Source organism: Lissotriton helveticus, chromosome 2_1, assembly GCF_964261635.1.
Source record: "Lissotriton helveticus chromosome 2_1, aLisHel1.1, whole genome shotgun sequence".
NCBI lineage: Eukaryota > Metazoa > Chordata > Amphibia > Caudata > Salamandridae > Lissotriton > Lissotriton helveticus.
In genome coordinates, this window is record NC_136059.1 from 1,733,926,042 (window position 1) to 1,733,952,586 (window position 26,545).

The 26,545-nt window shown below is 42.3% G+C and overlaps 1 protein-coding gene across 1 annotated transcript in view; it reads left to right on the forward strand.

The window, feature by feature from the left end:
* Positions 1–26,317, forward strand: part of CLGN (calmegin) — a 379,504-nt gene extending 353,187 nt beyond the window's left edge. Inside the window, exon 14 of the mRNA XM_078677626.1 lies at positions 25,492–26,317. Within this exon, the coding sequence (XP_078533752.1) occupies positions 25,492–25,572 (81 nt within the window). The 3' untranslated portion in view covers positions 25,573–26,317. The remainder of the gene's footprint in view (positions 1–25,491) is intronic.
* Positions 26,318–26,545: the final 228 nt, after the last annotated feature.

The following is a 26,545-nucleotide window of genomic DNA, read 5'->3' on the forward strand; positions in this document are numbered from 1 at the left end:
TTAGCACAAGCTATGGGCAAGAATTAAGGGACCAGACACTCACACGCGTTACTGGGTCGGAACGGAAGTCCCGAGCGACCTCCGTCCATTTATTTATAGCCTCCTGGCCACGCCTGGCCAGAAGGTGATACATTGTGTGCTAGTGTTTCCGGGGCTCAGCCGAGACCCTCGGAACACTAGAGCGCTACACTCTCGTAGTAGGATTCCCCTCCCCAAATTACCTCTAAATAAGCGAGCAGGCAGAGTGTTGTAATCAGCGATAATTCCGCATCAAAGAGTAACGCAAAATTACAGAAATTACTTTGATTACTCTGGCGTAATTGAAATTCTGCCTAGGCTTAGCTAGCACCCCATAACCTCATTAATTAACTCCTTGTGGAAGGTGGAACAAACCAGCTTCCTGTCGGAGGGTGCCGGCCCTGAAGGCCTGATCAGCCAATAGCAAATATCCTATAGTCAATAGCAATGACAGCTAGTCTCATGGCAATAGGCAGTTTCATCGCCAGGAGGCATCCACAGGCTTTATCTCCTACTTGATAGTACTTTATTTGAGAAGTCTTATCAGCCGACAAGCACTACATAAACCGCATCCGATGACATACTGGCCTACAAAATGGATCTTCCTGTTTCAGCTTTTATTTTGGATTTAGCCATTGGCCATGGCTAGAGTAAAAAAAACTGAAGGCATATTGCTTCAGTATTAATTAAAACAAAACAGAAGCATATCAAGGAATATTTGGAGAATGATTAAGGATGAGAAGTAGCTATAATAATTAGGGTATAAAGAATGAAGATTGGAAAGGAAAAGTAAGCAACCAACTAGGGATGGAGAAAGTATTGGAAAAAAAAAACAGAAAACAAAGGGCTTATTCATCAGGGACGAAGGGAATGCCTTATTAGGTTCTTAGCTTTGGGTAGCTATTGGTTTTCATTAATCTCCTGTGGACCCCTTTCCTAATAGACCAAGCCTTTCCTTCTTCTGTTTTCTGAAACTAATGGCTGTTCAGAAGAAAGGCAGTTTTCTGCTGCTTCTTTATAATGATTGGCAAGCAGAAATCTCCCATTCCTTGGAAGTTTTTTTAAACTGGTATCTTATATCAGGGTCAGCTGCGATGTGACCACATCCTGCTATGTTCCATGATAAAAGTAGTCAGTCCCCAGAGGCCTGGAAAATGTGTGAGTAATTTGCTTTTCTTGCTTCCTTGAATTTCTCCCAGTGGGCTACCCAAAAAGCTTTCTTCATTCATATTAAGTCGAAATAGGGGTTTTTGTGTGATAATATACTGGAGAGTAAAACTGGATGGCTGTGAAGCTATCTCTTTTTTTTTTTGCCGGGGGGTACTTTAAGTCAAACCAGTAGACCAAAGGGTTTGGGGTATTTGGTTGTCTTACCTGATGAGCAAGTAAACTTGCTAGCTTGGAGGTCCCTTAAATTCAGAGCTTGAAGATGGAAGGGAAAGCTAAAGATAGGTTGGTAGAACAATGGACTTGTTCTTCTGGTGAGTCCAAGACAGATACAAAACATTTCCATTCCGTCTCTGCTTCTGAGAAGGATAGCCATAGTGAAATATCCTCTATATTGTTGGAGTTCCAGCTAATGCTGTTTTTCTTTAATTTCCCGACACTGGGCACCCCCACCATGTAGACACTGCATGACCATTGCAAAATGCCAGTACATGTGATTCCAAGATATTCGGGGCCTTATTTATGAGGACTTGCGACAGTTTTGCTCTTCCGTTGCATCATTTTTTGTGACGCATCGGCGGCGTAAAACATGCCTCCTGTTGCACCCTATTTACAAAGTGACGCATCTAACCAGCTGCATCACTTTGTAAACCCCTGCACTACATTATACCAGCGTCAGGTATAACGTATGCAGGGTGGGCGTTCCCACGTAAGTAATCCTCATAGAAGTAACGCAGTGAAATCTACCAGATTTCACTGCGCCACTTGTAGGGTGCAAATGCGTCAATATCTTACGCCTGCCTCCCAGCAGGCGTAAGACTGATGCAAGCCCTTTCTGTGAAAGGACGCAGTGCTGGAGTTGCGTCACTTTTGTGACACACTCCAGCAATGAGTCAATTTTTCTCCTGACGTATCTGTAACTCCTTGCGACATGATGACTCATACAGTAAATATGACGCATCAATCATGTCGCAAGGAGGGCGCACTGAGAAGTGACACATCGCTGCTTTCACGCAGAGATGCGTCACCTCATAAATGAGGCCCTCTGTGTTTATTGTTGAGATAAGCCACATCTTGGAGAAAAATTGAGAGGCCTTCTTCTTTTGTGACCATTTTCTCATAAGTATGTAAAGTAAAGTCCACATTTGTAAAGCGCACAATCACCCGTAAGGGTCTCTAGGCGCTGGGGGCCGTCGGGAAGATTAAGCGAGCTATTGCCCAGAGTCACATGGTGCTGGGCTAACCTGCCGCCGGAGCCGGGGATCGAACCGTGGTCCCCAGATTCCAGCGTCAGTCGCCCTGGCCGCGGCGCCACACCTCTATGTCTGATGCTCAGTGCTCTAGTTGCTCTTCTTGATACCATATTGGATTTTATCCTCCTATAATGCTATCTTAGCATTTAAGCTGCCTCCCATCCACACCACAAACTGAAAGTATAGCTTTCTATAGCCTGATTTAAAAATTCTTCTAAATTTTGGCATTCCCAGCATACAATTTTCTTGGTTTCACAGTAGTGGATTTGCTATTTTGAAGATATTTTTACAGCCGTTGGCCCTCTGCGGAAAGAGTTTGCGACGTTATCCATTCCTGGAGTTTTTGTATGATTGGTCAGTACCCAGACACACTTGTTTTCTATGAAACTCTTATAGTCCATGACTTCCGCTTCAGGACATTCAGGATCTGTTTTTTATTGTGCCACTTCCATACATCTTGTAAATCAAGTGTTGTGTGTTCGCTCCTCATTCTGGATCATCTGTGAATGAGAACTATTCAAACAAGGTATTATTTACCCCCTGCCATCGAGGACAGACAGCTATTACTAAAGAAAGACTTTAAATGTCACACTTTCATGCCAATTTAGCTTCTAATCATTATTGACGTCATCTTAGACTGAGATTGCATTAATGTACCAAGAAACAAGTCATAACGCAAGAGGACTAGACAATGATAACTTGGCCATTAAAGAACTGCTGTGTTGAAAATGCTAAATAACATTCTGTTTTTTTTTATAACACATTTCATTGATTTTTTGCAACAAAGTATATCCAAATGTAATATAGGAACAATACAACAAAAGTGTTATATTCCCTGAACCCCACCGTCCCCTGCACCCCAGACAGTACATCTAAATCTGTTCAATGTTTGCCGTCTGCAGCCCGGGTCCCACGTACTTTCTGATTTCTGCGTCGATAGTCATTGTGTAGGGATTACTTCTTTTAATAGTAATGCCCCTGCACTCAACCGGTGTCTACCTTACCTTCGCATGTTTCTGGGAGTACCCTCTGCCCTAGTATACTGCCTACTACCTCGTCATACACCAGTCCAGTCCCCTTTTTCATTCTGCGATCGACGGTGGGGTCTCTGCTTTTCAATGCCATGCTATGTCCCACTTTGACACTGGTAATCCATATTAAAGCAACATCAGCCCTTTACGACCCAGGGCTAGGTCGTTGGTGATATGGAGTATGATCAATTTGGGATCATGGGCAATGGGATGGTCCAATATGAGATCAAGGCAAGAATATACAAGTCCCCAATACATGCACAGTTTTGTACAGCAACATGTGGTGTGAAGGAAGGTTCTGTCTTGTGTTTTGCACCCTAGGCAGAAAGGGGAAGCTGGTAGCACCATCTGTTTGAGCTGGTTTCTCATAAGGTATGTTCTGTGAACGTAATTTATTTGGATGAGGTGAAGCCATGTGACTATCGCTGCTTGCCTTAGGGATGCCCTAGCCTCTACCCAATCTCTGCCCTTGAGGGTTCCTACATCTTGTTTCCAAGCTATTCATAGTGTTGTGAACATTTCAGGTGGCATACTTAATATTTTTTGGTATTCTAATTCCTCTATAAGCAGTTTGGCCTCTAGGAGATTGTATTCTGGAAGATCGTCTAGCCCTGTGAGTAATGGAGTTAAAGCAGGCCTTACTTGTAAATAATTATAGAACTAGTGGTGCAGGGCTAATTCACCCTGTAGTATCTGATAAGATTATAGTATAGTGCCCTCCATCAGGTACCCAACTGTGGTGATGCCAATGGTGTCCCATTTGTGGAAACCTTCCAGTGCGGCCACTTGCCGAAGGGTAGATCCCTCCTACAGTGGTGGCTGACCTGTGAACTTCTTGTCCCAACCTATGGCTGTCAGGGCACTTTTCCATGTCTGGATGACGACCTTTGTTACCAGGGGAAGTGGCTGCAGAGTTTTCTCCCTATAGAGCACTTGGTGTAGAGTTGCCTCTTGGAACACCCATTTGTCTAGCACATAGCCTGGGTCACCTTCTGTGTCAGACCATACCTACTTGAGCCTCATATCGGAGGTGGCCTTATAACAGTAGACCTGTGTGTAGACATATCGGGCCAAAAATAGGGTTTTGTTCCCCAGCAGGTGGGCCTCCAGGATAAATAGGATATTAGCCTGAAGCCATTTTGAACTGCTGAGTACCGCGGTTCTTTTCATTTTAGTAATAGGGTGTTCATGTACCAGGACATGAGGTTAATCTGGTGTTCAGGGTTGCGTTAACATTTGTGGTCATCTAGGAGGAGAAGTGTAATGAAGGAGTGGAGGTGTAGTGTCGCCCATTAGGAATGCTCAGTGCGCCAACTTCAGAAAACAGCAAATAGAACCTAAAACTAAAACAACCCCCTCCCTCCTTATACCTCCAAACATTGAAGTATTTGTAGTGGAGACAGATTGACCCGCAGCGCCAATTGGGCATTGCGGACATAGTGTCCCAATATACCCTTTTCTAACAAGAACTAATGCCAGTGCCCACAAACCAGTTTAGTAACCGTAATGGTGTAAAGTCTGCATGTCACTAGTTGCTAAGGAGGGGGTTGGGACAGTGTGGCTCTTTCTACACACCACCAGGTTTCTTGATCCAGGTTGGATGAATGACAGCTCAGTGCATTTGACTGCATTCCTCCATGGCCTGCCCAGGAGGTTTTTGGAGAGTCGCAGGTGTTATGCCAGCGTATTTGGGTAGTTATGAATAGGAAATGGCCCTCGTGCTAATAGCTGCTACTGTGGAGATGGACCCTTGATGGTGTAGTGTAGCTCCTATTTTCCCAATAGGCTCTGCGCATTGGAATAATACCTACAGCAGTAAAGGCCTAGGCCAGACGTTAACTAGGTCTACTACTGTCGATACTAGACTTAAGTTTTGGGTTTGCCAGCGTAGCTCAGAGTTCGCTAGAAACTTTCTCGAATGTTCAAGGAGGAATGAACTTCCCTGATTAGACAAGAAGGGATTTAGTTTCTGACAACCATAGAACATGACAACTTTGCTCTCCCCTAATCAAGAGTCAATCTCGAGAGTCGTGTGAGCACAAGGCAATTATTTTACTCAGTCAGTACGTGCATTCTTAGTCTCATCAGATTGTAGAGAAAAGGAAGAGACGGGCGTGTTCAATAAAAAGGTGTTATTTATTGATCAGTCTCTTTTCTCGTACAAGAGAAATGGATCGATATTATTGCAATACTTATAGTTAAGTAAAGTGCATACATTAAAAGCAATAGTATAAAATAATACTGTAAAAACATTGATATGGTTTCTGAGCCATATGATGTTTTAAATGATTAAAATATATTTACATACACATATGCATTTGACTAAACGTACTCAACTGGTGTTTCTAAATACGCCTACCCCGTGTACCTGACCTAAGTCTAATGCGTGGGCGGGAATAGAAAGTTACAGTTTAAGTTAAGTTTGTTTTTGCCAAGTGAATAACTAAAGAATTCTCTGTGAGGGGTTATTCAGTTCTGTACCTGGAAGTTAGGATGAATGAGGAATGGTATCTCTTTCTCTGCTCTCGATATTCCAGGCTGCCTGCGAGGGCTGCCCAGAAGCGCCGGTGCTGGGTCTCTCGGCTTGAGATAGCAGCGCGTCTCTCAGCGCGTCAGGAAGGCGGGGCTGCTGCCAGCGGGGTCTGCTTCTGCTCTCGGCTTCGGCAAATATGGCTGCTCCGTCTTGTCACCACGCGTGTGTTTGCATAGGGCAAGATCGGCAATATTTATACCTTAAAGGTGCCGAGATTGACGTAAGGATGGACATAGATACGTCAATAAAGATGTCATACGACTTGCTCGTTAGCACATTCTTTACTAAAGTTCTCTGTGAAATCAAAACAATGGCCGCACGGATTTTCCAGGTTGTCATAGGTTTGATTTGTTATGAGAACGTCGTATGCCTTATCAGGGGCTGGAGGAATGTCGCTTGTCTAATTAGATCTCAAGCGTTATGACCTAATCAGATAACACGTTCCTGTGCCGTAGTGTGACTGCGTCAGATAACGGTATCTGCATCATGGGGGCTTTTCTTGCCTCATGGGCTGACTGTTAGTTAACTTGATAGTTAGTTTAACCAGAATAGGGTCAGGAATAGGGGGATCGATTCAGAACCTATAGGAATACATGACACCCACTCCACGCTAACTATGGTCATATCTACTAATCTATGCATAGTATAACATAGTACAACATACTATAGAGTATAGTGTATACCTTACCACCCCAAAATACATAAATGCATTTTGAAATTTTCAAATATACTGAAAAATTGCAGTCATATATATTGTATGCACTTAAGCTATGAATTAAACGCTAAAGTAAACACGCATTTGTTGACATTATTGCTTATTTGGTATATGAGAAATACACATGAAATGGCTCTTAATATGGCTATACAGAAAGGAAGTTCGAGACCATTTCATCACATAATAAAAATTTGTGAACATATCAGCGGGCAACTAAAGTTTATAAAGTATCTAAAAATAGAAATCTTAGTTCTCTAGGAATAGTTTCTTACTTTAAGCAGAAGATAAGTGTCCCGAAAATTTTTGTGAAAAATAATTTGGGTCTGCTAAAAAATTGTTGTCCGTGAACTGGTGGGAAGAATTGTTCAAGTGACTTTATTTTTAAAGTTGAAGGCCGAATTCAGGGAACGCCGTGTGCGAGCTTGCTCAAAAGTCTCTATTTCTGTTCAGGAGAGAACATCATATCATTAAGGCTTTCGAAAAAACTGTCAACAGCTTCATGGGAAAGTTCCACTAAGTCGGAAATAGGGGTAACCATGCATTCGTGCGCATGATTGTCTGCATTGACATTCTGATTCGCATTGCTGACAGAAGGTCGTACCTGTTCGATGCTGCTTTCATCTTGAACTTCACTACTCTTCAATCGTAGTGGTGAAGATTCCAGGAATGCCGTCATCAGGATTGGCAGCCTTTGAGGGCAGCACAAAGCGTGAACCTTGGTAGGAACCAACAATGTATCTGCATCCACTGGCGCATCCGATTGTAGCGTCAGACAGGTGTCTAACACGCATTCTTCTCCGCATAGCAGACACCTTAGTACAGGTAAAACACACCTTTGCCACATTGGTCGAAATGATAGAAACCAAGTCATGTTCAGGTCTCTAAGCCGGGAGAGTCCCAGGATTTTTTATATCCGGTCCCGGTATCCAATGGCTAGGATCGTATCTTCCATTGTCGCGAGAGTTTGATCTGTGACATGGGTTGCCATAACGAAAAATAAGGACTAAGAATAGGATTCCTGCAATTAGTCCCAGGATCAGGGGAAGTCCGACAAAAATCGAATGGACGAAATCTGGAAAAATACCCAGTATGGCTTTGAATGGTGTTAATGCCATCGAAAATACTGTCTTAAATACCTTTGAGACCCCAGTGGTATCAGAAATATTTAAGATTTCGCTCAGGATTTCCGCGAAATGTACGGGGGAATTAGTCGATAATAATGTATGTATCTCTGCAGTCGTCCTTGCGACTTGTAGATCATACGTTTCTTTTGATGACGTGAGCCTTGTAGGCGTCTGAAGAAGCACTGTTTTCATTCTGCTTAAAGTATCTATTCGAATAGAAGTAATTTTCAAATTGGGCCATGCCCTTGCCTCCCTGTCTGGAAAGGAGCTGGGGAACAAAGAACGTCCACAGCACTTGACCTTCGCAGTCGTAGTGACTAGATAAGGAGTCCCGGGCATAAGACTACAACATCTGCGGTCTACAATAAGAATGTAACTCCCATTATAGAGTCTTTGAAAGAATGGTTCTATTTCAGTTGCAGGTGCGCCTTGCTGGTGACATGAAAGGTTGTATGAATTCCCTTCACAGGCTCCATGCAAACTAATTCCGTTACACAGAAGCGTGCCGCTTAGTGACATAGCACAATTGTTGCCACTAAGAAACACTTTCTGTCCTTTATTACTGACACATGCATGTGAATAGGGCAGGTTCCAAGTTGTTTTAAGGTACCCCTTTCCCAATTTCTCGTACATGCCAGCCTGTATATATTTTTGGCAGTATTGAAACCTGAAGGTTGAGATTGGAATATTTATGATTCCGTGTATTATCCATTCACTGACAGGTCGTTCTGACATTGTCATTGGTAATCTTTCTAGTTTTTCAATGCTCAAGATTGTATAATCAGCACCCTTTTGCGCCATACCGATTTGTCTATCAGTAAGGTTAAAGATTTGGAATAGTGACGTTGTGTTGATTAAACGCCAAGGCACATAGCCTGAACGCAGATTTTGCAACGTCCAGCCAAGCTGTACAATAGAACGCAATTGTGACTGACCATGTTGTAATAACAGTAAGTCTTGCGATAATATATCGATTGCTGAAGACACAATGCTGTCCAATGAAAAAATTCTGGAGGACAGAGTCATTAACCCATTGTCCACTACAGAAAGTGATTTTTCCAAATTGATACGGTCAATTTCCCGTATTCTTTCTGCTGTCTCAATTTGAGTTACCTTCCAGGCCTCATTGTATGCTGCATATACAGAGGCTGCTATGAAACGCTTTTGACGCTGTTTGCGTGGTCCCATTATGAAATCACGCAAGTCAGCACCATCAGTAAGTAAAGTTAGGTGTTGCTTAATTTCAGGCAGTGTGGAAGTTTGTAGCCATTGAAGGCATAATTTGCCCACACTGTAGGTTGTTATTATCCCTGGGTGATGTCTTTGTGGATATCTAGGGTCTGGCCTGGTCATTCTGAACCCCTGTGTTTTATTCAGGAATCTGTCTTGACAGTTATTTGTATCTGTGGGCCAGATCAACCATTGTTTCCAATCAGGATGTGTTCTGTTTTGGTTTAATATATGGTTTACGTCTATCTCTTCATCTGTATCAGAGCTATTGCTAAACATTATTGGCTTTGGAATAGACGGTTTATTTAAATCTTTGATTTTGGCTAAGCCAAGACAGGTGGTTTGTTGAACAGTGTCATTTAAAAATATCATTTGTTCTGGGATCATGCAGGCTCTAAACAAAGCTTCTAAACCCTGTACTTGCCATTCTTTTGTACCCCAAACACTTTTCAAATCAACATTTTTGTCCCAATAATCAAATCCAAAAGTATTCATTTTTTCAAAGATTGAATCTGAATATATCAATTTTGTGTTGGTTATCATGGTTTTCATCCCTGTCTTGTTTGACAATTTAAAATAAAATGTTTCAGCATTACTTGTGTTAAAACCTGAAAAATATGAATATTTGTCATAAACGGTTCTAGAGCTCCCTTTTGGAGGTGTAGCACAATGTTCCCATTGATTATAATTTAAAACATTTCTAGGTTGTGCAGATTTATGTAAAAAGTGGTTACCATAATGGTTATAGCAATACATACTATCATAATTTGTAGAACCTTGCAAATAATCATGTTTTGTAAATTTAGCAGACATTACTAGATCAGACATCATGTTATTAATGCTTTCGAAGTCCCAATCATCAGCAAATGAGTTTGGTATTGCAAAGTCACTCAAGGAGATCTTAATTTGGTGTGGATATTTCAGGATCTCGACCGGACCATAAATTTCATAGTCAGTGTTGTCCCAGGCTACCCCACCAGGTATCGGATTGGCTGTGAAGTTGGCTGAAGAAAGTTCTCTTTTCTCGACGTGTGAAGATGTGTGTGGTTTGAGGACCAAGTTGATGTTCTGACTTGCTGTGTCCATTTTAGCATATTTTCCCTCAATGAAGCGTCCCAAAGTAAAAACCATGATGAGCCAAAGTATGAGGATAAATGCACCAAAACCCACCCAAAATTCAATCCATGGAGAAATCAGATATGTTTCTTTCAGTTGTTTCAAAAGTTCCTTAGCTTTGTCTTTAAAGGATTTTGATGATGGCTGTGTCTTTGATTCACTGAAGCCTTCAGAGGAATCATCGAAGTTGATGAAGTACCCGGATGCAGTTCTGTCAATTGTTCCAATTGCTTCAGGATTTTTGTTTCTTGCATTGTCACTTGGTACTTCATTGTAGATTGGTGTGTCTCTGCTAAATGTTTTTATTTGGGTTTTCAGAGGTCTTAGTTCTATTGCATTGTTGCATAGTCCTTGTTGTTCTTCTGTAGGCGTTTCGAATGTGATGAGCCTCTTTGTTAGGACCTCTGTACTGGTAGCAAACCTTGGTGTTCTGCTACTTATTGGGAGTCCACTTGGCCTACTGTTTGTTATCGGTCACATGTTGTGGTTTTACCAGGTCGATGGATACAACTCGGTTCTCCTTTTTTCCAGCAAGTGGCGGTAGTACAACTGATCTTGTCCCGTTGACAGACAAGACAGGAACTGCTTTTCTGTAAGAAGGCCCAAATTCCTTCTTTACCGCGATCTTCTCCCTGACTAGATCCCCGACTTTTGGAATCCAGACAGGTCTTGCTGGGACAGGTGGTGATTCTTCAGTGGTTGTTGGCTGTTCTTTCAACTGTATGTTGCTCAGGTCTTTTCTTGTTTTGTTTAAGTCCTGCAAAATAGCCAAACGGTCTTTGACATCAAAGCTTTTTTCTTTAACCACTGAAGTCTGACTATCAAGGTCAGAGATCAACATCCTAGTTCCAAATAATAATTCGTACGGACTGAATCCCTTCAGAGAATTTCTTGGCAAGTTATTTAGACTACGTTGGACACTTATTAGATGTTTGACCCACCCAGCTCCCGAACCTAATACCTTTGCCGTTATAGATTGCTTTATGTCACGTTTTTTTCTTTCAACAATTCCGTTCCCCTCAGGGTGAAATGGACAAGAGTACCGCAATTGCACGCCCATGCTGACCATGGCCTCCTTATAAGCCCGAGAGCTAAAAGCAGGACCATTGTCCGAATGCAGCATGCCAATTGCGTATGTGCCGATAAAGACTCGCAAATCTTTTATAACAGTTCTGGCGTCAGCCGTTCGCTGGGGCCACATCCATATAAATCTCGTGCATGAGTCCACTGCAACCAAGATATATTTATAGTTACCATCCCTTTGTAAGGGACCGCAGTGGTCTAGATAAACACAGGCTAATGGTTTATCCGAGATTAGAAGGGGCGTCTGCGCTGGACGTCTCACCGTTGATACTTTCATTTTTTGACATATTTCACATTCTAGAACATAGTTCCTCGTTTGTCTTCTCATTTGTGGCCACCAGTATCTCTGTTTTAATAATGATACTGTGGCTGAGACGCCAGCATGGATAGAAGCAAGCCCTTCGTGTGCCGCTATTATTAGTCCTAACCTATGTTCCATGTTTGGAATTGCCCTATCCCCCACTCCAGGGATTCGAGCAAAAGGAACATTGTTTGCATCAGTTATGTATGAGTATTTTACTGGAAAGCCTTTAGGGAGTGGTTCTATCGAATCCTTTTCTGAAGCGCTGACAGCTTGTAATATTTCGCTGTCTATTTTTGTTTTTGACCGGGTGATGGCAGCTACGGAAGCCGTTTGCACGGCTGCCTTCGCGGCCTCATCAGCCAATGAATTCCCTGCAACGTGAACGCCATCACGTTGATGACTCAGTGTATGTATCACGTGAGTCTTTGGTAGTTCTTTTTGTAAAAGAGCTACTTGTTCCCATAGCATTTTATGCTTGATTGTGCCACCTTTCGCATCCTTGAAGCCATTCTGAAGCCAGATCTGCAAGTATTCATTGTAAGACTGAACGCAATAATACGAATCGCACACTATGAGTGTGGGGAATTCTCGATTGGTATTTTCAAGCGCCATCTTGAATGCTAGTAGTTCAGCTCGCTGAGCTGTACAATCTCCTAGGGATTGTGTTTTAGTGAGGGTTGGTTTAAATTTCCCTTCGTGCCAACGACCTTTAACAATCGCGCACTCAGCACTGTAAGCTTGTTTACCCCCTACTGCGGGTTGTGCTGATCCGTCTGTATATATTATACAGCCGTATTGATCTAGAGGCAGAATTTCGGTTGGCGGAGGACATTCAAATTCATATTGGAGAAATTCTTGTGTTTTTAAGTAAGGATCAAATTCGTACACCACGTCTGTTGCAGCAAGAGAGTTAGCCCATTGTATCCATCTCGGATGGAGTGCTTTAGCATTTGGAATGCTTGCCTTTGTTTCCGCCTCTAAGGCTGGTATTGGTGTCACGATTACTATTCGTTTACCTTGTGCCAGGGCTCGTTCTTTTGCTATAGCTGTCTGTGTTGCTGTAAGAATTTTTTCCGTTGGGCTAAATTTCATTTCAGCCTTAGTGTACAAGTGTGATTTGAATGCAATTGGTACCTTTTCTCCCTCATTAGAGGTTAGGTATGTGAATCCGCATCTCCCTGGGATGACTCGAATCACAAGATTGCGTGTGTTATCACGTGTTTCTAATTGTGTTTTAATTAGCATGTCTGTTTGTAAGGATCTCAAAATTTCTGTGTGTGTTTGAGTCCAATTGGATCTTTTAAAGTCTGGTTTAATTAGATCATAAAGGGGTTTGACCCTTTCTGCGTAATTTGCAATGTATGTTCTTCCGAAATTTAGGAAGCCTAGAATTGACTGTAGGTATTTTAGTGTTTTAGGAGCTTGGATTACGGCACATTTCTCTAGGAAATTGTCTGCCAGGCTTTTTCCTTCACTTGATAACTCATATCCTAAGAATAGGACTGTCAGATGGGCAATTCTGGATTTTTTAAAGTTGAATTTGTAACCCTCTGCTGCGAACCCAAGTATTATGGTGTTCACTCTTTTCAAGTGAGTATCCAAGTCATCATCTGTTAAGTAAATGTCATCGACATAAGATAATGCTTCATCATCATATAGTTGTAGTAATTCTGTTACTCTCGCTGAGAATTCCCCCGGGCTGTTCTTGTACCCCTGGGCTAACCGACAGAATTGTTTTTGAGTGCCATTTACTGAGAATGCAGTTAAATATCTGCTCTCTGGTGCTATATTTTGACAAAAGAATCCATTGGAGATGTCGAAGGTAGTTTTGTATTTTTTGCGCACTATGTTATTCATTAGTGCAGCACTGTGTGAGTTTTGCACTGCAAAAGTTTTGCAACATGTGTTAAGGTGTCGGTAATCCAAAACTAGACGATATGAATTGTCTGGTTTGGAGACCGGAAACAAAGGGTTGTTCATTTGTGAGGTGCAAGTTTCAATCACCCCCTGGTATTCTAGCTGATCTAGTATTTCATTTACTTGTTTTTTAGCTTCTTGCTTAATTGGGTACTGCCTTTGTGCAGTTGGTTGTGATTTTAACTGGATTTTGTGAGGAGGAGAATCCTCATCCCATCCTACATGATTTTTATATAAAGCAGGTGCTAAGGCCACTGCCCACTTTCTAGCAAGTGTATATTTTTTATGAATCGGTATTTGATTCGAGAAGGCAGGCATAATTACTTCTTCGCCATGAGGGCACTCCCTGACAAACTCTGGTGGCCAGTCTTTTTCAGCTAGAAGGATATCATAGCCCTTGGGGAGATTATCCCAAAATAGTCCCCTTATTTTCCTAGTCTTATCTCCCTCTATACGTAATGTTATCTCGTATATCTTGTGGGGCTTGCTAACTCTGGTGTCTGCAGTTTCCACTTGAAGATATTCATTCGTGTCCACTGTCTCCAGATGATTCATAAGGACTTTGCGAGCTATGCTCACCTCTGCTGCACTGTCTAGCATTGTCTGAGCCCACTCTCCGTTTTTCAGTTGTGTCCTCAGTATTCTCGGCATTGTTAACTACCTTGATACTGGCTACCTTCTTTTTTGGAAATTGTAATTTCTTTTTTAGTTGAGCAGGTTCCTTGTCTTTGGACTTGGCGTGCTCTTCTCTCTGTTCTGATCGTCCTCTTCTTTCCGATTTCTGCGAGGAATTCTGAAAAGATTGAGAGGGACGTGTATCAATGTCTTGATATCTATCAGGTTTTTTAATATTATCCCTATTTCTAAGGTTATATCTATTCCCAGAGGGGTCACTCTGCGGTGACCTCTGTCTTCGGTTTGGAGATTTTTCTCTTCGCCTAGGAGACCTTCCTCTGGACTGGAATTTCTTTTCTTTAGGATTGGATTGTTTGTTTCCATCCCAGTTCTTTTTTGGTGAATTATTATTAAAAAATATTTTTTCTGGACTTTGAGTCAGTTGCGGTTTTACTGGTATTCCACCTAAACTATCTCTACCTAGTTCCTGATAGGATTTTTCTATGATTCTGGCAATTTCAGCTGGTTGGTCTGCTATATCTGTCTCTTTTAACCTCTGGCGGATCGCCACGTTTGCTGCTTCACCTTTTATGTTGGCTAATAATATAGCCGAGACCTGCTTGAAGTCTTTCAGTAATTTCATACCAAGAGTTAAAGCAGGTTCTGGACCGTATTCATCTTGAATTTGTTTTAGCACATCTGGTATTACCGAAATGGATGGAACACCGTGCGTTTTTGTGTAGATTGAAGCAAAGACTGTACCCCAAGTGTCACAGTCCTCTATGTGTGGTGCGATTCCCATTGGGAGACATATAGTCAGAATCCTGTGTTTTTCTAGCGGGGTGGTGTCAGGAAACACCGCCTCTATTTGGGTGATTTTCTGTGCCAACCAGAATGGTATCTGTTCCCGTTTAGCCGGAACTTTACCTAGGCAGGATTGGATGTTCTGTGGTGTGATTTTATTTGTGTTCCCCTGGTGAGGGGTCAGCTGTGGAAGTTTAATCGCTGGCTGAATTGTTGAAGTCCGCATTACATACTGGACTAATTGTCTATGAATTTTTAGTAATTGTTTTAGCTGTATTAACAGCTCAGCTGCAGGCATCCTATCGATGTCTGGATGTGGTGTGTATCCGGCTAGTACCGGCCACGTTGCTCCTGGTCTACCTAAAGGACCGAGCCTTGTAATGTGATTGTTATGTATTAGGGCGCCATCAAATAAGAGCAAATGCTCTTGGAATTTGAGTGGTACTTCCACCTCCTCGAAAGGAGTGTACGTTTCAGGAGGTTCCTCTACTTTGTAATAGTGGAAGTACTTTGTTACAGCATTTGCTGCTGGAAAATGTATCCATGAATAGTATACCTCTGTCTGCCGATATTCGTGTGCCTCAATTACGAATATGACTGTGCCACCTCTAGGTGTCAGTCCATTTTCTATAAGTTTTAGAGTTATAGATCTCCTTTTGATGACCGGAATGAGTATTATATCCGCGTCTGCTGCTTGCATGGTAGCATCAGCATCTGCGAGTTCAGTTGCTAATCTAACTGCCTCTCTTTCGTCATCACTTCCTGACATTTTACTGTTAGAAAGGTTATTCTTTTTGTTTGCAGATCAGGTTTCTTATGGAAACAGAGATTAGATGCACAATATTTTGGAACAGTGTATCCTTCAACGTTGACTATACCAAGAACCATACATAGGAGTTCCCTCCTGCGAGGTTTTGGAGGATATTACCTTTCACCCACTCCAGACGTCTTTGGAGTATTTGGGAAAAGGGGTCTGAGTGAGAAAGCACGACTGAGTTACTCTAAATGTCTTACGTTAGTTTTATCGCCCTTTCCAAACACGTTGGGCGCCATGTAGTGTAGCTCCTATTTTCCCAATAGGCTCTGCGCATTGGAATAATACCTACAGCAGTAAAGGCCTAGGCCAGACGTTAACTAGGTCTACTACTGTCGATACTAGACTTAAGTTTTGGGTTTGCCAGCGTAGCTCAGAGTTCGCTAGAAACTTTCTCGAATGTTCAAGGAGGAATGAACTTCCCTGATTAGACAAGAAGGGATTTAGTTTCTGACAACCATAGAACATGACAACTTTGCTCTCCCCTAATCAAGAGTCAATCTCGAGAGTCGTGTGAGCACAAGGCAATTATTTTACTCAGTCAGTACGTGCATTCTTAGTCTCATCAGATTGTAGAGAAAAGGAAGAGACAGGCGTGTTCAATAAAAAGGTGTTATTTATTGATCAGTCTCTTTTCTCGTACAAGAGAAATGGATCGATATTATTGCAATACTTATAGTTAAGTAAAGTGCATACATTAAAAGCAATAGTATAAAATAATACTGTAAAAACATTGATATGGTTTCTGAGCCATATGATGTTTTAAATGATTAAAATATATTTACATACACATATGCATTTGACTAAACGTACTCAACTGGTGTTTCTAAATACGCCTACCCCGTGTACCTGACCTAAGTCTAATGCGTGGGCGGGAATAGAAAGTTACAGTTTAAGTTAAGTTTGTTTTTGCCAAGTGAATAACTAAAGAATTCTCTGTGAGGGGTTATTCAGTTCTGTACCTGGAAGTTAGGATGAATGAGGAATGGTATCTCTTTCTCTGCTCTCGATATTCCAGGCTGCCTGCGAGGGCTGCCCAGAAGCGCCGGTGCTGGGTCTCTCGGCTTGAGATAGCAGCGCGTCTCTCAGCGCGTCAGGAAGGCGGGGCTGCTGCCAGCGGGGTCTGCTTCTGCTCTCGGCTTCGGCAAATATGGCTGCTCCGTCTTGTCACCACGCGTGTGTTTGCATAGGGCAAGATCGGCAATATTTATACCTTAAAGGTGCCGAGATTGACGTAAGGATGGACATAGATACGTCAATAAAGATGTCATACGACTTGCTCGTTAGCACATTCTTTACTAAAGTTCTCTGTGAAATCAAAACAATGGCCGCACGGATTTTCCAGGTTGTCATAGGTTTGATTTGTTATGAGAACGTCGTATGCCTTATCAGGGGCTGGAGGAATGTCGCTTGTCTAATTAGATCTCAAGCGTTATGACCTAATCAGATAACACGTTCCTGTGCCATAGTGTGACTGCGTCAGATAACGGTATCTGCATCATGGGGGCTTTTCTTGCCTCAAGGGCTGACTGTTAGTTAACTTGATAGTTAGTTTAACCAGAATAGGGTCAGGAATAGGGGGATCGATTCAGAACCTATAGGAATACATGACAATGGGATCCTCCCATGTTCTCTCCCGAGGGGTCATTTCATTTACCTCCTGCTGGACGGCTCGTTTTTCGCCCCTGTCACACCAGGAAGAATGGTAGTGGCCTCTGTCATGCCCCCCGGTTCCAGATTGCTGTGGGGAGACTGTGTATCTCTCTTAGAATAGGGGCGTGATGGCGGGGATGGACTCTCTCTTCCACCCACTAAAATATGACTTCTGGCGAGTCGAACAAGAGGACTTTGTCATGGTATATGACTTTCAGTTTAGCAGGATAACAGACCATATATCTGATGTTTAGGTTTCGTAGTCTCTTTTTAGCGGCGATGAAGGACTTTTGTCCGTCTTGGACCAATTTAGTATAACCAGCAAAATCATGATCTTATGAAACTGAAACATTACAGCCGACTGTGATCATGTGTGTCAACGGACCCCGTCTGTCCACATTATTCAGTATATTTGCTATTATGGGGCGAGGAGGGCCCCCCTGAAGGAGGCTTCTGGGTCAATGCCCAGGGTGCTTACTCGATGATAAAGCATGGCAAGAGGAAGTCCATCTACAAAATGGAGCACAGCCATTGATCCAGGAGTTTTTCAGGGGAGGATCCTTCACACCCCCTTGGGAATCCCACCAAGTGAAGGTTTTTCTTTTGAGCTTTCCCTTCTGCTTTCCCACATGTGCTGCTAGTTCTTTAGTTGTTGAGGTTAGTTTCATAATCGTTTGTTGCATGTTGGTCACTGTGCCTTCCATGTCCGAAACTCGGATTTCAGCTTCTGCTATTCTTTCCAATGCACGGAGTAGATCCTGTCAGAGGAGTATGGCATTGGTAACGACCACGTGAATTTTAGCTCCAAGGTTATCACACAACTTGCAATGGCTGCAAGGATCTTAAGGCTCGGAAGGAATCCTTAAGGGTGGATCTATGGCCACCCTTAAGGATGCCTTTCGAGCATCTCTGGCCCGGCCCAGCCCTGCTGTTTACAGCACGGGACAAGCAGCTCACTTCCCAAGGCGGTCTTTGCGCCAAGGCCACTCTCACATCTGCTGACAGGGGTTCTTCTAGGCTTCTTCTCACCTGAACCGCTCCCGGGAGCTTGGCACCGCTGTCCGGGCACCCACTGTTTCCATAGCTCTTCCCATATCTCTTGGGGAACAGCTTTGTAGGATTAGACTGCGCTGTCAGCAGGATGATGGAGGATCCACGGTTGGCGGTACTGAGCTAGCTCAGATTGAGGCCACCATTTTAAATGGTCAAGCCACTCCCCCTGAATCACATTCTTAAGAGCAGAACTGCAAGAGATACATACATACAACCTCTCCTGTGTTGAACACCTCAACCAGTTATATCTGTCCTCACTGGACACATTTCCGATTTTTCATAGTTGCATACTTGCCAACATTCTGTGAACAAAAAAAGGAGGATTTGTTTGAGGTTTCAAAAATTGTAATTAGGATAATGATTACATCATTATAATTGGTTTGACCTATGTGCTTTATGAACTTGTGTAATCATGATTATATAACTCTCAGATCTTGCCAATGAGCCTTACCCAACTACCCTTAAAAGCATATAGAGTTAACCAGAATTACAATGGGCGAGGTAGCTCAGTAGGATGAAGTCCTAAAAGTGTGCAAACCCAATTAGTAAAATTGTATTGAGGCATCAACTCACACAGAGCAATTATTTAATTAAGAATTGGAAGCCAGGACTGGAAATAGTGACTCTGTAGTATGGAGTTACGTCGTAACCATACTTTTTGCTTCAGCCACTGCTTAATTTCATTTCATGTCCTCTCTTGATATCATTATCCACCCTCCCTTATCACAATAGTTATAATGCATGGTAGAGAGCTACAGACAAGATGAAGGCTTGAGTGCTGCACAAATGGACAAGCAAATTAGAAATCCAGATGCCAAACATTTAGGAGCAGTCAGGAATGAGGTTATTAATATGGGAGGATTGTACCCCTAGCAACTCATTAACCCGCTCTGGTTAGGTCAAAACACATTTCTGAGAGGATCCCTGCTCACACTCTAGTACCTATGGCACAAGCAAGAGTCAGTCCTCAGAAACATGCATGTTAAATTCAAGCAGTTCCAACTATTTTAAAATCAAGAAAACCACACAATCTAATACCCACCTAAATTTAGAAAAATACCAAAAATTGAAAGGCACAAAAAGACATCACAATTATTTAAATAGGTTAACATAAACTGTAATATGAATGTTTGAAGTTTTAAGGAAATAAGTGCTAAGAAAAAGTAAAGTGCCATTAAAAAACCAGGTCGATACACCACACAGATTGTCCCGGTCAAAGATTTCCCATTCAGGCATAGTAGCCAAACTGATGGGAAAGTTCCTGCTAGCCAGTTCTGCACCCCTAGATCCACAGGGCTGGTTTCTAGGCACCAGAACTTTCTCCAGAAAGGTCTCCTGAAGGGTCCTGGCCTCTGTGGTCATCTGGGCCTTCTTGGAATCAGGAGTTCTTGTCCTCTGTGTCCCTAAAGTAGACAAACAGGAGGCCAACCCCTTTACCTTTGGAGAGCAGTTCCAATTCATTGGGTGTCATCAGGAGCTCTTGAGTCCTTGTATAAGTTCTCTTTTTCCAGCAGGGGTTTTCATCCAAAATGGTCTTCTCCATCAGATGGAGTCTTCTCATGTCCAGGAATGTTCTGAGGAGGTGGTGGTGGTTGAGATGCCAGACTGGTCAATGATTGGAGAAAATCTATCACGCAATCCTATTTTTTCACTGTTCCCCAGCTCTTTGCAATATTTCACACCTTGCCTTACTATTAAATAACACTGCAGTATCATATGTGGCCAGAAGAGGTCCTTTGGGATCTCATTTGGCCACATATGGAATTGCATCCAGCACCTTGGCCCAGTAAACAAGCATGTGCAAGCCTACAAAATGACAAACTCCTCTTCTTACAGCTGTCTATTTTACCCAGTCTATGCCCCTTCGATTAATGCTCTTGTGTGTAGCCAATTCTTGTTTGTGCTACTCATCAGGGACCTGCATGTAGAGCAACCCGGAAGCACACAGGTAGATCCCCGCTGTTGTGGCTAAAACATTCGCCGGGGAAGCCTGGTGTCCGCTGTGGTATGGGGCAGGAGCAGGGAGCTCAGAAACCTCCTTTTACACAAGACAGCCAACGTGCCATACTGAAAGTCGGCATCAGGGCAGACATGGTAGGTTGATACTGCAAAAACAGTTTGAAAACATAATAACAAAAATCCTAACAAAAATTGAAGTATGTTTCCAAAAGCAGCATTGTGTTGCTGGCTGGCTCACTGGCAGCCTCACATCCTTTTAAATTTGAGTACAGCGGGAAGGTTGTATCCTGCAAGTCTGTGATGGACAGGGTGGATGGGAGCAGCTGTGAGATCATCAGACACCCGTCCTGTGCAGCCTTCAGAAACTAGAATGGTAAAGAGAAGTCAAGGAGGCTTTTAGCAGGCATCAATAGCTAGTAAGAGGTGCATTTATTCAAAGGACATCACACAAATACGCTATTGATATAATTTCACTCATCAGTTGACGCAAGGCAAGCTGAGAAGAGCTCAGGTGCCATGCGAAGTGCTCGGGCCTTGCATAGGATTCTTAAAGGCGCACTACAGTAGAGTTTTTACAGTACTACTATTAAAAAAAATGAATGGATTGCATGTCCTGTAACGAATGCAAGCCCGCCATGTCTGCTTCTGTCAGTGCCCGGACCATGCACTGGATAGGGTAATATCTATAAATGACATGATAGGACATATGTGAAGGACCAAGCAAGCATGAGGGGGCTAATTAATGCAAGAGGGGAGCAGTGTGGCAGATAAAGACAAGGTGTTTGTCGATACTGCCCGGTATTCGTTACTAAATCAGCAGCTCCTTTGTTTGTTTGAAGACCGTCAAGAGAGCCATATAACCTGGGGATGTTGTACCCATTCATCCGAGGTGGCATTTGGGATACCCGGGAAGTGAATTTGCCTTGTGTGGAATGTACTGGTTGCTGTGGGGTCAGGCAGAGCAGCGCCCCTAGATCCTCCTCCACCCTCGGTGGACACGAACAGTTTGTGAAGTTTGGCGCACTACAGATAGAGGAGCGCACGTTGCAGCAATCGCCTCAGCAGTCCCATGGGCTGAAGAGGAAGCATAGGTGTGAAGTCCTGTCTAGAAGGCATGCCGCTGATTAGTGAAACTGAGAAGGGCAAATAAAGGCAGGCGTCTGCCATTGCCTTGTACGCCAATGAAAAGAAAGGGGCGCTGCCAAAGAAAGAAAGGCGCGTGGTTGCTAAAGTTAAAGCGTGCTGCGCTGCCAAAAAGAAAAAAAATGTAGATGAAAACGTGCAAGTTGGGCGAGCAGCCCACTTTGAAAATATCTCACACGCCTGCCATTACTAATAAAAATATAAAACAGTGCGCCATGCCGATGTTGCAGGAAAGAATGTTGTGTGTGCAATAGGAGAAAATAATTTAACAAAATAGTGCTCATAGACTGTAAATAAAACATACTGAGTAACAACACAACTAAAAAGGCCTGTCCTCATGGGAGGTTACAAAAGTAGAAAAGGCGGTACTAAGGAGGGACATCTAAGCCTATTCATAAATTAAAAGCAACCATTTAGAAAGGACAGTAACAGGAGCCAATTGAAAAGATGGGTGGAAAATGGGTGGAGCTTCAAGTCCAAACCTGAATACAGCAGCCTACACAAGACCTAAAAACAGTGTGCCAGCCCTACTCGGCTTGGAAAAAGCAGCCTTGTTCTAAGCAGCTGAGTTTAAATTATGGCCTACACCCCTGCATAAACATGCCATATACCCCGCAGGGCATAATAACAAATGTAAACAGTACACACATTATGACCCGTCTCATGTTTGCACAAACTCTGATCCAGGTTTGCAAAATGTTTGCTTCCCTGGAGGAACTCTAAATTAACACCGTTGGTGCTCATGACGAGCTGAGCTCGTCATGAGGCACAGTGGCGCTGTGCTCAAGACGAGCTGAGCTCGTCATGAACGCTGCAGGACGCCCACGCAGGGATAATTCCCCTGCTGTGTTGAACTTTCCACGAAAACAGGCGGGGTCATGACGAGCTCAGCTCGTCATGAGCACAGCGCCACGGTGCAGCGTGACGAGACGAGCTCGTCACAAGCACCGCAGTGCAGCGCACGGCCCCACACCCTACGGCGTTGCAGGGGAGTTAGCCCCGCAGCGAAGGGGTTAGCTGCGAATTTAGGTGATTGTGATTCAGAATCCTAACAGCACTTATGTAAAATGGTATTAGACACAATACAAATGTTGTTAGTCATTCCTTTCCGGGGAGGGGCTTTAAGGAATGTTAAGAAAACCCCTCAGAAAGGCATAACAGCAGAATAAGGTTGCTGTCTTGCTGATGCATGCTTTAATCCAGAGGACTAAACAAAAAAAATTATTGAACTCAGAAACACCTGTCGAACTTCTGTAGATCTTAAGAATAAATGTAGTGCATTTTGTCTCTCCTCTGCCACAATCTACGTCTGAGCTTGGAATAAATTTGGTGGTGTGGACAAACTCCAGTTCACGTGAAAAAGATAGGTGATTCCACGTTCATCTACAGTAGTGAGCACAGGCTTTTCGGGGAGTAGGGGAGCCTATAGGCTTTGAACTTAAATTAACTTTTCAAGGTCCTAGTTCTTGGCTAACTAACAAGTTTTAAAAAGTGCCTTATAATCTTGGATCTTGGGCACTGGCCATACGTAACCTTTACTGGAAGTACACCTCCTCTGAACAAAACACTGCAGAAAAGTAAAGGGAAAGAAAAAGGGAGGGACGCAGTAAGGACATGCACGTTACACACTATGTTTATACAACTTTGCTTGCATATTTGGTTGCATCTTATTGTGCAGACATGTGCTGCGCTTGCAACACAACGGCTGCATGTGCAGTTTGTATGCTGCTATGAATACACAGATGAGGTGTCATGGTGCACTGCAGATTGATTCAGTTTGCACATTTCTCTTAAGATCGCTTGTGACTATCCATCATTGACATGTGTACAAAATACACATTCATCCAACCCACCATGCACTATAGCCCGCTAAACATGAAATAACAGCAGTTAACACAACACACGAACACGATAAATAATTAATTGCACTCTTCCAAACAACTATACAGCAGAACCCTCCTATGGTTCTCTTCATTGCACATGTACCCCACCCCGACAAACACCAGATCCTCTCATACAGCAACACACAACAAAACAAAACCTATAACCACACCCCATATTTGCAGATGCTGTAGCTTCCTACTAACCTTTGAATTATACAGCCCTAGCACTTAGTAAGTAACAAAACATATTTAAACAAAAACTTGATCGAACAAATGCTCTATCAATAAATGATCAATTTATGTACACTCCGCGCTCCTTAAGATAGCCCCTAAATGTGAGATTGCTATAAATGTGAGATTGCTAGCAGTGATCATCTCTGTGCATCAGGAAGGGCTGCCAGCAATAGGGTAAATAAATACTTTAGCAATTTGGAATGCCTCTGCCTGGTAATATATAACAGATGCAGTGCCCCTGGTGCCAAGGTAATATTAGTAATAAATCTCCTCAACACCACATGATTTATCACTCAAACATCAGCTTATGATGTTAAATGGGTATTTGTAAGCGCTCAGCTACTCAATGGAGTGTCCCGGTGCTGTGACGTGAAAAACAGATTTAGTGCAGTGTGACCACCATAATTCGGTATTACAGCTGAAATAGCCAGGTTTTCAATGATTTCCTAAATGCCAGGAGATTGTGCGACAGTTGAGGCGCCTGGATCTGAAAAGAGCGACCCCCAATCCGCGCTCGGTGGTATTTAGGGACCCGTGCCAGCTGAAGTGATGAGGACCTTAAGATACTACTAGGACAATAAAACTGGACTCTATTCCTGATGTACCCATCACCGATGCCATGAAGGGCCTTAAAGGCTAGAACCATGGCCTTAAAATAGGTCCTCTTGCGGATTGGGAGCCAATGCAAAGAGTGCAAACAAGAGGACATCTGTGCTCTTGGGCCCAGCAAGAGAATTGCTCTGGCTGCCGCATTTGGGGCTACTTGCAGCCTTGACACAAGGTACTCAGCCAACCCCAGATACAGTATATTCACGTAGTCCTGCCTAGAAATTATCAGAGCTTGGACTACCGTTTTTCTGTGAGCTATGGATAGAAGCGGCAGGAAAAGTTTTAGCATTTTCGGTGTTAACATTTTTTATTGAATTTTATCATGAAATGCAGAGTAACACAGAAATAATAAAACCATAAATTATTGATAATATTAAATACATATGTTGGTGATAAATATGAACGAATAAATACCAATAAATAAGGAATCATATTTTATATAAATAGTAAAATGAATAAATAAGTGAGTAGATATATGGTATAAAGAACATGAAAAACAATTTGATACCATACATATTATAATATATAACATATTAATAAATATAAATATAAAAAAGAGAATACCTTTGTACAAGATAAGTAGAATAATATCAGAGCACAAAAATGTATAAAAGAGGAGAACCTTGATATGAAAAGTGGAAGAAAGAAGAAAAGAAGAGAAAAAAAAGATAAACTGTAAAGAAGAGAATGCGAGAACAGTGAGAGATAGTAGAACCAGAGGAAGGAGAGGAAGGGAGGGAAGATGGGAATAGGGGAAATGAAATGATGAAGGATAAAGTTTTAGCATTTTCAACATGCCAAAGCAAGAAACCGCCACTGTCTGAATCTGAGCCTGCATAGATAGTTTCTCGTCCAACTTCACCCCAGCTTTAAATATATTTTTGAAAATCTTCATACATCAATTTGCGGGTTCTAAAAATACAGCTGGGGTGCACACAGGAGAGCTACTCGCAGGGAGCTGGAGAGCTACCAGAAGCTCACGAGCTACTCGCTGGAGACACCTGCAATAGCACAACAGAAGCTTGGCCCTTGTAGTCAGGCGGTCAACAAGACTAATATTGATCGGGTCGTCCATATATTAAGCATTTTTATGCCACATCTACATATCCCCATGCATTAAAAATATGATAACCACGAGAGAGTCCATAATCTGATTACTTATCAGTGATACTGTACTGCGTGTGTTCCTTGTCATTTCTTTGAATAATCTGTGCATTTTTTTCTGATTTTCAGATGAGACAAGCTGATGGAAACACAATTTCAGAAAATGGACTTGCTAAATTACTACGCAAAAGACAAGTGTGCAAAGACTGAGCCCCATCTATCTCTTTAATAGTATTCATATTTCACTCACTGTTCAAATCTAGCATGCCCCCAGTGGTGTGCTAAGGCACAAGTAGCATACAGGTGGCTCAAATAACCAACTGTAACATACGAATGTCTCCCAGTTTGCTTTTCTCAAATTCACTGATGCATGTGAAGCTTTTGTTTCCCGTTCCCTCCCGAGGAAACAGAATAAACTGTGTAACCTTATGGCACATGAAAATTGAAAGACAAGAGTTTTATTCATTTACATTGCAGGCTTCAATGAGTATCCAAGCATTTGATTGGCACTAATGTAAGAAGATTTAATATGCCGAACTGCCAAATTTGACTAAGAAAATTAATTGCTGGCTGTACAAATGTCAGAACCCAAGGTTGGCAAATACATTTTTGCTTGTAAATTTAATAAACATGAGGCTGCTCTTCACATTGTTGGTGCGACTTAGTGAAAATTTAACAAAAACTCAGTTCATTTTAATAATCATTTTATGGAGATTTCATTAACTTACACTGTGCATTTTTTTCAAATGTTTACAGTGGGATATAATAACGCAGCAGCATTGGTAGTTCGCGGGTTTCATGAATTGTTTGTTTTATTTAAATAAAGGCAAAAAATATTCTTTGCTCTTAAAGATCCACCACAGATGTTCAAGTACTGTATTGTTCTTAGTTATTTATTTTATTTGAAAGGTACTTTAGGCACAAGCTACAGAGTGATATTCATTGAATCACTGATTGTGTAGACAGTTATATATAAAATGTTATATTTATAGAAAATCGTTGCAATGCAGCTTTTTAAGACTTTTATAGTTGTAATCAAACAGCAATACATATTGCAGATGACTCTAAATAAACAAAATATTTATTAAAATCTGTAGTGTTTAGTGATCTTTTATAGAAGTATTACCATCTTTTCAATTGTTAATTTTTCATGGATGTGTAATTGCATTTCAACAATCCCAGA